Genomic DNA, 16,680 nt, shown 5'->3' with positions numbered 1-16,680 from the left:
ATGAAAACACCGACAATAGCCAGACGATGACCTCAGGGGTATTTGCCACATTGTAGCTGATTTTTAATCACACTACCTCGTACGAACACTTGGTGGTGCCAAACAATGGATACTTTGAAAATATGTCCCTTTAGTGTGCTCAGGAGCCTCAGAATGTATACTGATTATTCACTGTGCCCACCATCCCCATCGTAGTGCTGTGGTATTACATGAAGTTTTGGGAACAACAGAATAAAGAATAATGATAGCAAAATTAATTATCATTGAAGTCTGAAGCTTACAAAGTGTTCACTCCCACAGCAGCCCTGCAAGGTAGAGGATTCAGGAGCTTTCCAGTTAACGGAAAATGAACTATTACTATCTACATGCTATTCATAAATTAATCTAGCAAAGGTATATTGAGTACTTAATATATGCAAACCAGATGCTAGGAGATATTAGTAAGCAAATATATACATATACACATATTTGTATATAAACATGTATGTGTATTTGCATACATGCATATATATTTTTGTGTATATAACCTTCAAGGAATTTGAAGGCAATGTGACATAGTTGATTAGCCTTGGAACCAGGAAGTTCAAGGTTCAAATTCTGCTTCTTACACATACTGAATGTGTGATCCAGAACAATGGGGATAATGAGGAGTAGCATGGGATTATGGTTGGATAACAGGCCTTGGATCCATGAAGACCTGGGTTCAAGTTGTGCCTCTGCCATATACTGAATGTGTTACCCCTGGACAAATTATTTAACCTCCTGGCAACCCTTTAAGACTATAAATTTCAGAGAAAAAGCTGACATGCATTAGTGGAGAGTTTCCTCATCCAGGAGTTCTCTATACCCTCACCCCAAATCACAAGCCCCTATGAGGGGATATAAAATGTTTGCTCAAATAATTATGGTAGAAATCAGAATATATGTCAGAAAAGTTCAAATGTGCTACTTTGAAAATTCATAAGTGAGAGAGACCAATTTTATTTATGGAAAACATCTTGAAGGAGCTTTGAGCTAAGTCTTTAGAGTTGGAGAAGCTTTCAGCAGGTGGTGATAGAGTAGTGAGAATACAAGGACAGAATACAAAGAGTGGGGTGAGAAAAGGCTCTGAGGAGAGCAGACTGATATGTTTGGATTAGAGAATAGTTTGTGATTGGGAATAATGAGAATAGACAAGAACTGGAAAGGTAAACTGGGGCCAGACCTGAGGATGCTGAATGTGATGCTAAGGTATATGGCCTTTGTTTAGCAGGTATTAGGGAATCATTGAAGGTTTGTGAGCGGTGAACTGATTAACTGGAAAATTTTCTTTGGCAATCATATGAAGATCAGATTGGAGAGGGAAAAGATCATTAAAGAAAAAGGGACCAGTTAAGAGCCTGTTGAAATTTTCTAAGATAAACATAAGGAGTATTAGAAATGGAGAAGTTACCATGGCAATAGAAAGAAATAGTTCTCATCCTGCCTCCACTGTTACTTATCCTCATATTCTCTCTTAGGCTATTTCCCTTTTTTTCACCTTTGCCGTTCTGATGGGCATGAGGTAGTGCCACAGTGTTGTTTTAATTTGCATTTCTCTTATTATTAATGATCTGGAGCATTTTTCATATGGTCTTTGATAGTTTGTATTTTTATTCATTTGAGAACTTCCTGTCCATATCTTTTGGACACTTATTTATAGGAGAATGGGTCTTATTTTTATAGAACAATTTTAAATGCTTATTAAATTTTTTTTATTAAAAATGTATCCATCAACTTCAGATGGGTTAAAGGGAATCCAAAATTTAAATTTGAGATGTTTCTATATATCTAATAAATTCATAATAAAATAATTCTTTTTTTAAAGGAATTAAAAACTGTTGTTATGAGTTATTGTTAGTCAAAGATCTAATGGATATTAAAAGATCAGAGAGAGAGAGAAAAGGATGAGGAAATAGGGAAAATGTCTCCAGCACTTTCACTCTTTTCCAACGACTAACCCTTATAATTTGCATAGATCAGAGGAGCATGATAGGGCTCCATAAAAGTCATTTCTTCCTTCCAGCATCACTTACCACCTTTCCACTTCGAAGAAACAGAGTATTGGGAAAATTTGCTTCAGTCAGGGGTTATCATAGGGACAAACAAGTAATATGGGTTTCTGACAATAACTCACATGAGAATTAAGTTGAAGGATTCAGAAGAGACAGTAAAAGAGAGAATAGCTATGCGGTATCAGCCTGGGCATCTGTTCTCTTCTGTGTGCAGCCTAGCCGGAGGAAAAGGTTCATTACTCTTTATTGAGCATTTCATCACCATTAGCTGATGGAGGTGATTGAAGAGAGCTACAGCTTACCAAACATGATTGCCCCCAGTGGATGGAGGACAGGATAGCAACAGACTTAAAAACATTTCAGTTGAAGAATATAGTTAATACATTGTTGTGTTCATACTTCATTGCCAAAGAAGACCATGCCATCAGAGAAATGATGACATGACTTGCACTTGACTTGGTTTTGACAGAGGGAGGGCTGTGCAAGGTCACAGGCTTCACTTCTTCTCCGAAGCCATCTGAATCCAGTGACCAGATTCTTTCCTTCCCTTCCCTTTCCTGTCCAGAATAAGGTAACAAGGATATTGATGCCAAAAACCTTGAGTTTATGCCATGAAAGGACTGATTCATGGAATTCACTGTAATTCAAATAGCATAATCCATATAACAACAAGCAAAATATTTTATTTCCCACAATAGTTTTCATAAGAGTATAGTGTCTTTGTAGTCTTTCATAGGCTTGGATAAAATAATGGAATAGAGAAAAGGAAACTAAGCATGCTCAGATTTGAAAACTCTACTGCTGCTGCTTCAGTGAAGTCAATGTATTAGATGTATATGGCGTTCGAAGGCCAGGCACGGCACTTGTATGCTCCTCTGGGCTGGATTTCACCAAGATGCTCTTCATTCTCTTTCATCTCTCTACCCTGATCCTAATAATTGCCAAAGCTGCCAGTTTTTCTACTCTGGGAATCCCTTGTATTTTCTGCTTAGCTCTGCATGCCTTTACTATTAGCTTCTAGGCCTAGTTAATGACTAAAGAGGGCGTGGCCTCATAGAAAAATGGCTGGAGTACAAGAGTTAAGGCTGCAGAGGCAGGCTATGGAGGTGTAATAGGTATTATTATAAACTTTAGAGCCAGACTAGTTTAGTCTAGTGATGAGTTAGAACTTTTCTTAGTAGGCAAAGAGGTTGTAGACTTGCAGACATAGAAATGACAGTCATAAAATCCTTCAACTAGAAGGGACCTCAGAGGCCATCTAATACAATGTATACCTAAATAAGAATTTTTTTCTCTAACAAATGTGGTCATTCAATCAGTCACTGCTTAAAGCCTTCCAGTGAAAAGGAGCCTACCACCTTCCCAGACATCCCATTCCACTTTTGAACAGATCTAATTATTAGGAAGTTCATACTACTATCAAGGCTAATTTGGCATTTTTTCAATTTTCACTCATTTCTCCTAAACCTCAGAATAAGTTTATTCTTTGTCACATGCTTAACTTCCGTTATCAGACATTCTTTAAATCTCTTCTCCAGGTAAGCATCCATAGTTCTTTAAAAGACATGAGCTAAAAGCCCTTCACCAATCTCATCACCCTTCTCAGTCCAGCTTATCAATATCCTTAATAAATGTGTATCTCAGAACTGATGTGGAAATTGATATTCAAAGACCTCATAAAGGTCACTTTTGGGGATTTGAACTTAGATCTTCTGACGCTAAATCCAGTTTAATCTCTCCTTGTAGAAAAGTTTCATTGAAACTTTTTGTTTTTATATAACAATCTTATCCCTATTCAACCTTCTCTTGTGACAAAGGAAAACATTTAAACAATTAACCAATTCAGTGGTTATGTCTAATAGTGTGCAGAACATTCTATACCCAAAGTCTCCCACCTTTTCAAGAAAAAGAACTGAATTTCTTCATCCTTTCTTCTTTCCATGATACCATCATTCAGCTTCCTTAAGGGCAAAAAATGACCAACACAAACATAAATAAAGACAACAGCTGTCTTTTTCTTCCAAACTTTATTAGACTTTACTAGATGACACTTCATGATGTACTGCACTGGCTTGTGCATGTCAATAAGAACCCCACTGTAATTCAAATAGCATAATCCATATAACAACAAGCAAAATATTTTATTTCCCACAATAGTTTTCATAAGAGTATAGTGTCTTTGTAGTCTTTCATAGGCTTGGATAAAATAATGCTACCATTCAGTTCTTAGAAAAAAACAAAAAACAAAGACTTGATGACTAATGTTGTAAGTCTATAAGTAATTTTGTAAAATATCCCCAAGACTTTGGACTTGAGAATCCTCTTTCATATAGGATGTCACTGTGATTTGACACTTGTATTATTCTAACTGCCAGCAGTAAATGAAATTGAAGTTGAATTTACTAAAATGGAGTAGTACATTCACTCACTCAACACAATACATAATTATATAACTGAATAATAGGTAAAAGATTTTTCAAAATTCAGTGTTAAAAAAAAATCAATTAATTTTTAGATCCTGGCCAGCAGGACAGTTGTTGGCAGGAGGAAGTTTTTTTTTTTCCCTTAGAATATTTGTAGAAGTGCATATACAGCCTGTCAATATCTTTTCTGAGGACATGATTTATTTTAGCATTTAATGATACATTCATCAGGACAAACTAAATGTCATGCAACTCTGGTACAGATTACAGAAAAGACAAGAGAAGGGGCAGTTTGTGAGGTCACCTAAACCAAAAGGTACTGACCGAATGACCCAATAAGATGGACAAATCAGTGAGATACAGATCAAGAGGTGAAGAAAAAGTATCAAGTAAATACCTCACACCATCATGATACAGAGTTTGTTTGAAAGGTACATTATGGGTAAAATATTGCCAAACATGAGCTAGAGAAAAATCAGTTCTGGAAATGTTATAGAGGTTACATTTTTTTTTAACATTTTGTCATAAAGTGATTCTGTCCTACTCATAAATAAAGAGTGTGATGGATAAAGGCCGAGAACTATTTTAACTGCTCAAGTAATGACGGGAAGATAGATTTCTTTGGAAGTTCTATACTTTAAATAATCAGTACATTTTGGGATCAGCTTTGAAGATTTATAATCTTAGTGGCTTTGACAGAAATTGCAATTGTACCAGTTTAAACCTTGGGTATTCAATCTTTTTTTTTCTTCACACAACCAGCTACTTAAAAATGGGTACCAACGTTCAGATAAAATATCCAATTATTTATCTATGACAATAAAATTGGCTATATTCACTGAAATAGGATGTGTTTATCACATGAAAAATATGTAATTCCCCTTTTGTTTTTAAGAAGGAGGCAAAGACAACTCTGACAAAAGTTCCTAAATTTCCATGAGACTTTTCAGAGCAGAAATATGTCCAACTTAATAAAACAATAAGGCACCAATAAATGATTTTAAAATGTTAAATCTAGTTATACAAAGCACCAAAAGTTGGAGGTTGAAGGGAGGATACTTTAGAGTTAATGGAAAATGAGTGTAAACCCATTTTCCAAGATTTAATTACCAATTTCTTGGTTCCTTTTATTAAACACTGCACAAAACTGCAATGATGCATAACCTTGCTTAATGTTCTGAAAACTTCATTCATTAAAACATTGTGCAACTCTAAAAATTTGAAATATTGTAATAGTGTGGGAGGAAAAAAATGGCTTTGGACAAATCCCAGCTCCATAGCAATGTAAATTCCTTATTTTCCAAAACTTTCATTGAAAAAAGGCAAAGTTTTCTTCCACCTCTCAAATTCTCTTCCAAACATTTTCAAAGATGTTTATAGATTGGATTTTACTTTAATTGTAGCTAGTATATGGTTTTCTGTGCCATTTGATAAAATGTATTAAAGAATGAGAAAGAAATCACAAACCTAACTGTCTTTTGTGTGAGTAAGGAAAGAAAGAAGAATATCATTCTCAAGGTGCATTCTGATATCGAACTCAAAATACCACAAATTATTATATTATTCTGATTGCAAAACAGATACAAATATTAGGGAATAAATTCTGTTCAACTTAATGAAACATATTACAGGAACTGCTGACCAACATCCAAAAGCCAATAGCTAAAGCATAGTTTTAGATTTAAGAGTTTTCTCTCGTTTTAATTTTCACTACAGACTGCAAGCAATGGCAAAATTGGCCATATTCAGTAGTCTGTGAAAGAGATGAAATAATTATTTCTTAGAAGTGGCAATTTTACTAGAAGCAATAATTTATGTTACCATAATTCATTTATCTGTTGACTTTGTGTGAAAAATGTTAAGATGTAGATAGATTAAAACCAATTTCATACATGTATTTTCAATGGAATTGAATACTTTAATGGTTCCTATCCCTCCTATTTCACACACACACACTTTTTTTTTTCCTGGTTTTGACCTGTGATTTCATTGGTATAGAAACCTGTGTATGTGCAATTTATCTGTGCCTTAGCCTGGAATACTGAGAAGGTAAAGTGTCAGGGGTCGAATTTTAAACTTACCCAGAGCTCAAGTCTAGCACTCTAGCCGCTATGCCTCAGTGCTTCTAATTTATGACCATATTTTAGTCATATACTTTGTTTAAATGTAGACCAAACATTTTGAAATTAGAGGGGCAGAGTAGAAGGAAGGATAAGTTAGATAGATGGCTAGAATTTCTTTTTTCATGATTTATCAATGTTTTTTATTTATTAGAACAGTTCCTTAACCTGACCCCAATACATAATGTATTATAACTTACTAACAATTTTTACTACAGCACTGTTCTTTGAATTTGTGAAGTAAAGGAATGTTATCTGATTTCTCTTGACTGTCCTGCATCTTCAGATGTAGTCTTTTGAAACTTAGTGGCAGAATGCTCAAGATAACTCTTGCGAAAATGGAAGGGAGAACACACGTATTACTTATGAAAATGACAGTTCTACTGGTAATGTCTGTAAGGTCTTATTATTCATAATGGCAGGACTTTATACTCTCAGTTACTACTCTGTAGGACTAAGATGGTCAAAAGGCAAAATTAAGGAACTGAGAAGAGGCAATATATATCTTTTAAAAGCATTAGAAATATGTGTGTATGTATATATATGTCTATATGTGTATGAAAAAGGACTTTTCTTATGTTGTCTGAGTGGAAGGAAACATACAACAAGGAACTCTTTTCCTCTCCATCTTCACATTCTTCAGTTTCTTGCCCTGTCTATGGAAAATAAACTATGACTGAAGACATAATAATTGTTTCAGGACAGGAGTATCTCTAAGAAATGACAGCCAGTAGAAATCTTGGAGCCCAAATAGAGGCTGACTAAAAGAAAGTAATGGGAAAAGTGCTAAGATTCCTGAGTGACTATAGTGTAATTATTTTAAACTACCAAAGAGATTGTACCAAGTTCAGACTCTTCTCTAATCTCCTTCCTCACACCCCAATGGGGAAAAAAAAGGGAAGGTGCTGGAAGTTTCCTGGCACCAATAGGCCACTTAGCCCATGGAGATGAATGCAGTAGAACATGGTGCACATGCTTTTTTCCAATTCAACAGTTGTGAAAAGGCAATTCAGATCAGCTTAATGTCACTGTTTCATCACTTTCTAATTCTAAATTTCAGGTAAATGATGACATAATCTGACTGATAAGCATGTATCTTAAACAAACTCTCCTCCAAAATAAATATTCCCTTTCCCCTTCCAAACCACAATCCATCTTCAAGTTTGCTGCTTAACTGGTGCTACTGTTTTAGGAGCTACATACATGATAGAAATCCTTTTCATTCATTTGTCTAAGGATAACACTTACCTATACATTTATAGAAAAGAGGAAATCAAGGCATTTGCAACTGATAAAGTGACTTCTACTGGGGAAGGGATAATATTGGCTATAGTCTACATGATCTAATAAATATTGTTTAATAGCATGGCACCCTTAATTCAGTGTTGCACATCTGAATCAAGTTAGATCTCATACAAAGATGATGCTGTACCATCTATATTATGATCCCCTAAAATTCTGTAGAATCCTTAGGAAGAAAAACTTGTCTGTAACCTAATTCCCTTTGGCTACTGCCTATTTATAAGTTTCTCCATTAAAAATCATCCTTTACAATTAAATAGCATTTTACAGTTTCTGGAGTGCTTTCATATCAAATGAGATAATGGATCATTACAATAATTCTGGAGCAACCCGCAAGGCAAGTATTATTACCCTTACTTTGAAGATGAGGAAATGGAGGCTCAGAGAGGCAAAGGAATTGCCTAATAACACACAGGTTGGGGCTGAGACTAGAGTAGGAATTATCTGATGTCTTGTTTAGAGCCCCACTGCATCATGCTCTGTCTTAGTATCAGTTTAGATAGAAGATGACAGAATTTGGAGCTGCCCAAGGCCACTTTCTGCCCTAATGACAAAAAATAGCCAATTAATTTGTTAGTATTATGTTGGTTTTTTAAAATACTGTCAAATTAATGAAAGTACATAAATTTTAGAAAAGTTAGAGCAGCACCAATCTTATAGATTTTTTTCTAAAAGTTAATTTGTCAGTCATTTGGAAATCAGAACTCATTTTTCCATAGAAACTTTAAACATGATAATTAGGTTCCTGGGTCAACCTGCTAAAGTCTATTTAACCCATAATGTGTCTAAAATATATAATGTTGTACTAATAGTAATACAGATTCTAACCACCATATGTAAACAATGGTTCTATGGGGAAATGAACTCAGAATCTGGGATAAAAGAACATTTCTTTGCAGTATTTCCACACCAGAACAAGTCAGTAATGGTGATTCTCTCAGTTTGAAGCAGAAACTCTTACAAGTTGGAGACTGGAAGACAGGAGTGAAGGCTTTAAATATTTGGGGAATACGGGTCCAGGGCTTCCTGCAAGGATGAAGAAATACTCAGACTAACTCTCAAACTCTCTTAGTACTGGCTGGCTCCCTGTCCCTAAATTCTTTTTCATGCCTTAGAGATTGAGCCATCTGCTTCACTTTCTACTGATCCTATCTATTGCTCTTGACCAAGGTTTCTTTCTTTCCTGGCTCATTACAGAACAGAATGTAATTTCAGAACGTCTCCTATTTGCCTGGGGGAAGGGAGACCCCAAGGAAAGGCAGAGAAGAAGGAAGAATATTTTATGAGGCCACTGACAATTCCCATTGTCTAGAAGGGATATAGATAGACAGGTCAAAGACCGTCTGTACTTTCCCTTTGATCAGACTACTGCTTTAAAATCAATTTAGTTCACTTCTTTCTAGAAAACAGTAGGCATTTCTCAATATTGCCATTTGCACCAATAAGAAGGAAAATTCTTTCATTCACTCTTGATATGCTGTTTTTCTTCTTTCCAAGTAAAACATGGTTATAAATTATGCCTATTTTCAGTGCAGTTACAACTCAACCACAAAGTATTTTTTGTATATGAATTTAATTTTTCTAGATCTAGTAGAAATTATAAGAAAGAATTATTCCCACATTTGAACAGAATAGGAAGGGGTAGTGACTATCTTAATGGACTAGAATAAGTAAGTATTCCTATGAGAAAAACTACAATGTGCTGAAATTGCCCCACACAGTTGGGGCAGGAAAGTCATTTGATGTTAAAGAAAAAAGTGACACATGATCAGAAAATAAATGGGATAGGATCAGCAGCACAAAGTGAAAGACATCTTTTTCCTTTGTCATACTTGCTTTGCATGCATAAATTTTACTGCTAACCTATGCAAAGTAACTATCGTACATGAGAATATTCCTTGAAGGACCAAATTAAATATTACCTTATGCTTTCTATTTATTTCATTTTAAGTATAGCACATGGTCCTCAGAAGAACGTTATGACCACCAGTTCAAAAGAAGTCCAGTGGTCTTGCAAATACACTGCTGTTCTATATCTGGCAACACTTCTTTTCAGTGATCCAGTAAGGCAAATGGCATTCCAATTTGAACTTTACTTCAATAAGAACACATGCAGTTAGACATTAGAACTACATTAAAACCCAGCTATACTTCTTTGTTCAAACCTGTGATTTCACTGATGTGGGAGACCGTAGGAGTTGGGAAATTCCTACTACTGAAGTAGACTAGGAACCATACTCAATGCTTAAAATCTTAAGAGAGTTCCTGGGGTACTAATGATGTGTTTAGGATCACAGTATATGTCAGAGGCAGGATGTGAAACTATCCATTGTGCCATACTTCTCAAAACTCTATTATAACATGGCTATAGATAAAATGATGTTGACTTGGATGGACCAGGAGTGAAACTATATCCATAGAACTATAACAACCACATAAAGAGAAATCTAACAGGACAGTTAGTTTGTAACATATATGTTAACTTAGCCTTTAAAACCAATATTAAGAGAAAGAAGGGTCTTTTCTAATTTTTAAATTTTAAAAATTCAAATTTTACATTCATAGGTTACATAAAAAAGCATTATCTCTGATCATTAAATAGCCAAAAATGTCAGACCTGCCTGCTTCAAATTAATTGTATGCATTAATGTTTTCCATATACTATCTTCAACATGAAATCAACTTGGGGAAAGACATTGTCTCCCAACCTCTTTGCTTCTCTGAGGACTCCTTCCTTTTGCTTCCTCCTATTTTGAGATAGGATAGGGACTATTAGTTTGTGTATTCAGAAAGGACTATTAACTTATTGTAAATAATAAACTGTAAAGAATAAACAAAATTGAAAAGTAAACATACTTAATTGGTTGTTGGTTGTTGTAACTTTTCTGTTACTCAGAGGAAATCCAGTAATGGTATTCTTTAATAAAGGGCCCTGTTGCACAGCTTTCTTACAGTGAGATTGTAAAGGGCACCAACTGTTTTCAAATAAATGCTCCAACTAGGTTATTAGTGAATATTACTTAAGAATCCATCATGTACTAGGCATATTAATGAATATATTGAAATTATTCTGTCTTGGAACTTTTGCTACAAACTGCCAGAATTGTTTTCTGTAAGTCTAATATTTCAGTCATTTTCATCCTAAAACTTTCTCTTAGTTCAGGTGACATAGACCTTTAATACTGTATCCATTTTATCTGTTTTACAGCTTTAAATTTTGTTTGGAAGTAAAAATGAAAGGTGAAACATATTTGCAAAATCTTGTACATACTCTTTAGAAAACAAAATATGTATCTTGAGTAGCTGATGAAAAATTTTTTTTAAACAAATCAGTTTTGCATAGCTTCAAAAACCCCAACTTCATAATCTAATTTACTCAAATGGCACAGAGGACTTTTAAAGTGCATTTCCTAACTTTAAGGCTATATTTATATTATAGTCTTAAGAAAAATAATAAAGCTGGAAAAATAAAATAAATTCACTACCAATGTATATAATGAGTCACCTCACTCTCTGAAACAAAATAGGGCTAAACACAGGTTATGATATGACAACTTGAATTTTAAGGCATATATTAATTTTGTTTAGGAATTTATAATATTACTATGGCTTTTGGTATGAAAGTTCTTGTGGGATTCAGTAACAAAGAAAACATTTTAAACACAGTATTATCCATGTCTTATTAACCATTTAAAAATATAAATAGAAATATAACAAGCAGCAATAAAATCAAGAATTAAAAACATTCTATGTAATATACAAGTAGTTTTACAAGTTTCAAAGGAGTACTCTAATTTAGCTCTCAACATATACAGAGAAGGCAAGAAAAGAACACTGGTTTCCTTTGCAAAATATGTCAGAAATGTATTTTTTTTTCATTGTTTCATCAATAAGAGGTGTGTATCTGTGTTATGGAGATCAAGGAGAAAGGAAAACAGGGAGTACCCAGAAGGAACAGAGAGATAGAAGGTTAGGGGGGAAGAAAGTCAAGAATATTACAAGGAGGGATTTAGGAGAGCAATAAGGCCACCCATTCAAGTAGAAAGGTCTGGGAGATGCAGGTAGATACAGTTTCATGGGTACCACTGAATCTTGATAGCTCAGCAAGAATACAATCAGATAGAAGGTTGTAACCCTTGGTATCTTGGATTGTATCCTCTCTGTCCAAGTGTCAGGGTACAATAACTCCTATCAGGAAATCTAAGCCACAGGAAATAAATGATGCCTGTGCCAGGACATCAAAATATACAGATTTTCTCTTCTTAACCTTAATCACAAGGAACCTCGGTAGGCTTTGGGGTAAAAATCACTTGATGTACTGGAAAGAAAATCAAGATATCCTGAGACCTTCCAAGTATGGAGTATTCCATACTCCATCTTGGTATCTTGAATTAGTGTGGCTTTTCATGGCAATAACAAAATCAGGTAACATTAATCTGCTAACATTTTGAAAGACCTTTAATTATAGCAAGAATGAATGACACATTGGGGCCGTAAATGTGAAAATGGCAGTATGTTGGAATAATGTGAAAACTATTTTCAAATAGCTCCATAGAGTAATTTTTATTTCTAAATTTTCATCATTTCAGTAGATTACTTTAAAGCAATAAGGCAGCCTGACAATTACACTCTTTTCTTGTCAAACTATTGGCATCTGATCACATATTTTGTTTTGAGAGGAAAAGATGGAAATTATCTTCTAGCTCCTTATTTTGGCAAGGTATCCAATTTGAATAAATGAGTAGATGAAACATAGATGGGAAATAAGCACCCTGTCCTTAAAACAAAAACACAAACACAATTATAACCTTCTTCTAGACTGTTTTCAGTTTCTTTAGAGGAGAATGATAGAAAAGCACATGCTATGCAGAACTTAGAATGATTATTTAATTTTTTTTGCAAATGCTTTTAGATATGAAATGAAATGCCACAACTAAATACAAGGTAGAAGCCAAATTATTTCCCTCTACCTAATTACACTAAAACATCTACAATAGGTAGTTTGTAAACTTGCTACTAAAATTTTTTCTAACAGTGGATTTTTTGAAAAATTTTTGTAAAAATTGAAATTCACACACAAGTTACAGATAATGATGGCACTAAAGTAAAAAAAAAAATTAATTCTATTCTCTTCTCTTAAGATCTTCATTATACTATTACACCAGAACTTCAGAAATGATTATTTCAAGCTACTTGAAGGAAAAGGGTAGGTAGACCAACTATCTGCTATGACAAATGTATAAGTTAATTTTTTAAAAAAATCAATAAAAGAGAATAATGGAAACCCTGTGCAACCAAATGCAGAAACAATTCAAAGTACTAAAAGCCTTTACTGACTTCACATCAGACACCAACTCTATCATCCAGAAGTTGGAAAGTTTTCTAAATAATATAAAAATACCCCCCCCTCCCAAAAGATAAGTTATTTAAAGAAAGGAATACAAATCCCTGAGTAAGCCATAGACAACAGATATATGGACCTAAGAAAATAGATTATCTAGGACCAGACATATACTAATCAACTAGTCAATATATGTGTGCATACAATTTATATGTAACCATAAAAAGATTTTACATAAACATATATATGTATAACATACATATGCACATTCACATATGCACACATACAAGATTGAGGGCAAATACATATATACATAAATTAGAAAAACAAAGGCCCAAGTCAAGAAAATATGCATTGCAAAGATACAAGTTTAAGACATATAAATACATGGGTTTTACTGGAAACCCTTTCAAACTTGGTACTATTTGAAACAATAGCACTACTTTCCTTGTATGAAGTTAACTCTTTCAAAAGATGTCTTTCCAGAACCGTTAAGGAATAGTGTATCTTTACTATGAAATGGAAGATTACTCCAGGAACTCTATTATGCCTGTACAGTGTATCAAATGAGAAAGAATGAAAGCAAACTCTCAAGGCTAACACTAGTAAACTCCCCCACCACATATGTCAGTTCAACCAAAAATGACACTTTCCCCATTATCTGGAGTTCAACAAAGAGCAGTTACGTGTATGGATATCAAGTGTTTCAAAAAAGGAATGGCTACTGATCGATGAAATGTTACATCCATGGTATGCAGCTAGATTTTAAAGTTGTAGAGGCAGTTATAAAGAATTTGAGCTTTGGGGCTCCCTTTTGTTCACCCTGCTGGTGAACTTTCATGATTAAAACAAAGGTTGGTAAATAAATATTAATCTGTCTCTTTATTCTTGAAGAAACTGGGGATCTGAAAAACTTCCAGAAACATTTTCCTTCATTTATTTTCTCCGTTTTCTTCTCTAGCAGCAAATATAGGGTTATATTTGTTTGTTTGTTTAAAAAGTACATAACCATGATCATAAGAACCTTATTTTTGGTGAACCCCTTCCATAATATCACTAACAGTAACAAAATTTGAACAGCAGGCACGAGACTTAGAAAACAAAGTGTTTCTATAAAAAGGCTGAGATCAAGAAATGAAGGGAAAGTAAATTATACAGAGTTTAACCTTAAATACAATTCTTTATGACCACAATTTAAAATTTTTCTGATTCTATAAAGGATTTCAAGCAGTTTTCATTTCATTTCAAATAAAATATATTCTTTGGATTGACTAAAGAAATTCATATTGTTCTATGTACAATAAAAGATGCACCAGAAGGAAAAGAAGGACCATTTTTCCAGGACTCAGCTTCTGAGACCATTATATCAATTCTTGTGGTCCACAAAATTTGATATTTTACTAAAGAACATCATCTTTTTTTAAAAAAAAAATTATAAGAGATTTCTTGGATTTCTTCCACATTGACCTTTGCGTGTCCTGAGACAGCAGAGGACCTAAACCCAATGTGAAACAGACCTATTAAAATATGGAAGAATAATGTAGACAACTATGGGGTTGTTGGAGCCAACTCTAATACATGTTTACTTACACCTGTACAAGGATTTCAGTATGCCACATGCTTCTTCTCATTAATTTGTTTTCATTAGTTTCCTTTTAGGCACTGAGATTTTTGGCAACTGTAACTCCTGCCAAATGGCTGAATTACACTGCTTGGTCCATAGGTAGAAATAAGTGGATATGATGAGCCTCTGTCTTCTGAAATCTGACTTTGCTTAATGGTAGACAAAGGACGTGAGCTATTCAGAGCACGTCCAAAAAGATGAACAAGAGATTCAGTGTTCAGGACACAAAGACAATTTAAACTACCTTCAATTATTTTTCATAAAAATCCTAAATGGATAAGCTACATGTTGTTAACAAAAATGCTTTCTTAATAGGACAACAGGAAGGGTCTTATTTTAAATACAGAAGACTGTGAAAGTAACCTGGAGAGCAACTCCTTAATTTTTTTTTTTTAAAGCAGCAATCAGAAAGGGGGAAAGGGATAGGCTACCATTTTTGGAGTGCACCATAGCAAGGAGGCATTCTGGCCTGCAGCAGTGAACCAAGAGGAGAAGAGATGGCAAGAAGTCCCTCTTAGTTTCCAGGATGGCGACTTGTATATGGATGCCCATGTTCTTCGTTGCACCATTTTGTACAGCCCTTGGCAGGGCTCAGATCAGTGCAGATGAAAAAAGTTTGCTTTTTACCAGGGCATACCTGTCCGTGATCTTTTTCTTTGCTTTTTACAAAGGCAATAGATGGGAAATACAAATAAACCTGGGGGGAAAAAACATGCAATACGTATTAGATAAAGATATACTTTATACCATGAATTTTATTTTATTTTTGGATAATTTATAAACTATACACAAGCCATCATCCTTTAGATGTTATTCAAAAATTATTCAACAAAGTCACTGAAAATCCCTTATAATTGGTGACAGGATCAAAGGCTCCACTCAAAGTTGTTAAAGCCTAGGCCCATGTTACAAGGATGTGGAAGGTAGAATGCTATTTCATATCCTGCACCATTCATTTTCTTAGACCATATGGACAGTTGACTTAGTAGCAGGTATCTTTCTCTGAATAATTCTGCCATGATGATTTCTTACTTTAGTCAAATGAACATATATGGCTCTTTAAATCTATAAAAAGGTAAGGCTTCAAAAGCTTATTACAAATAAATTTCCAAGGCCAAATATTTAAATGAATTTTGTTTTCTTCAAATAAATCCACAATAATACTGATAGGTTTCATGTGTTAGTTCTTCATTATGACTATTTTCAAGTTAAATACTATTTTTACATAGGTCACTTTAGTTGAAATAATAGCTGAGATAAGTATCTGAAGAAGAGTAGACTCATTTCTTTGATGCCAATCAAAAAATAAATTTCCTAAAATGTTAAGCCTATGGTTGTAAAAAGAGACAGAAAATTTGATAGTAAATTATCTATTAAACTAAATCTTCTACCTCCACCAAAGTCTTACTCTGATGCCTCTTGATGATGTGGATCAAGTACTGACAGACCTATTGTGACTTTAAGTACAAGTCCAGTAAACAGCTTGTTTCATCTTGGGACTTGCCTAGTCAGATACAGAAATGCCCATCTCCATAAAACTTGCCAGAAGATCATGGCATATTTTGAACACAGAAACTCATGAAGACTACCTGCTAAGGCATGATGGGGGTACAACACATGCACATTATAATGAAATTGCAAGTTTTTTGTTTTTTTTAAAATACTAAAGCATGCTATCCAAACTATTAAAAAAAATCAAACCTCTAATTTCATTGGTGTAGACAGCTCCCAATAAAGAACTTCTACTAATACAGATGAGCATCTTCTCTGTAATTTGTAGTTTCAGAGAGTTGTCTGGAATCATTGAGAGGTTAAATGACTTGACCAGGGTTATAAA

At 34.3% G+C, this 16,680-nt stretch overlaps 1 protein-coding gene across 1 annotated transcript in view; it reads right to left on the bottom strand.

The window, feature by feature from the left end:
* Nucleotides 1–4,043: 4,043 nt before the first annotated feature.
* RNF217 (ring finger protein 217) overlaps nt 4,044–16,680 on the bottom strand; it is a 146,839-nt gene continuing 134,202 nt past the window's right edge. Inside the window, exon 6 of the mRNA XM_072643213.1 lies at nt 4,044–15,540. Coding sequence (XP_072499314.1) covers nt 15,467–15,540 — 74 coding nt within the window. The 3' untranslated portion in view covers nt 4,044–15,466. The remainder of the gene's footprint in view (nt 15,541–16,680) is intronic.

Source organism: Notamacropus eugenii, chromosome 2 (genome assembly GCF_028372415.1).
Source record: "Notamacropus eugenii isolate mMacEug1 chromosome 2, mMacEug1.pri_v2, whole genome shotgun sequence".
In the NCBI taxonomy this organism is placed as follows: Eukaryota; Metazoa; Chordata; class Mammalia; order Diprotodontia; family Macropodidae; genus Notamacropus; species Notamacropus eugenii.
This window is presented reverse-complemented; position numbering and strand designations above follow the sequence as displayed.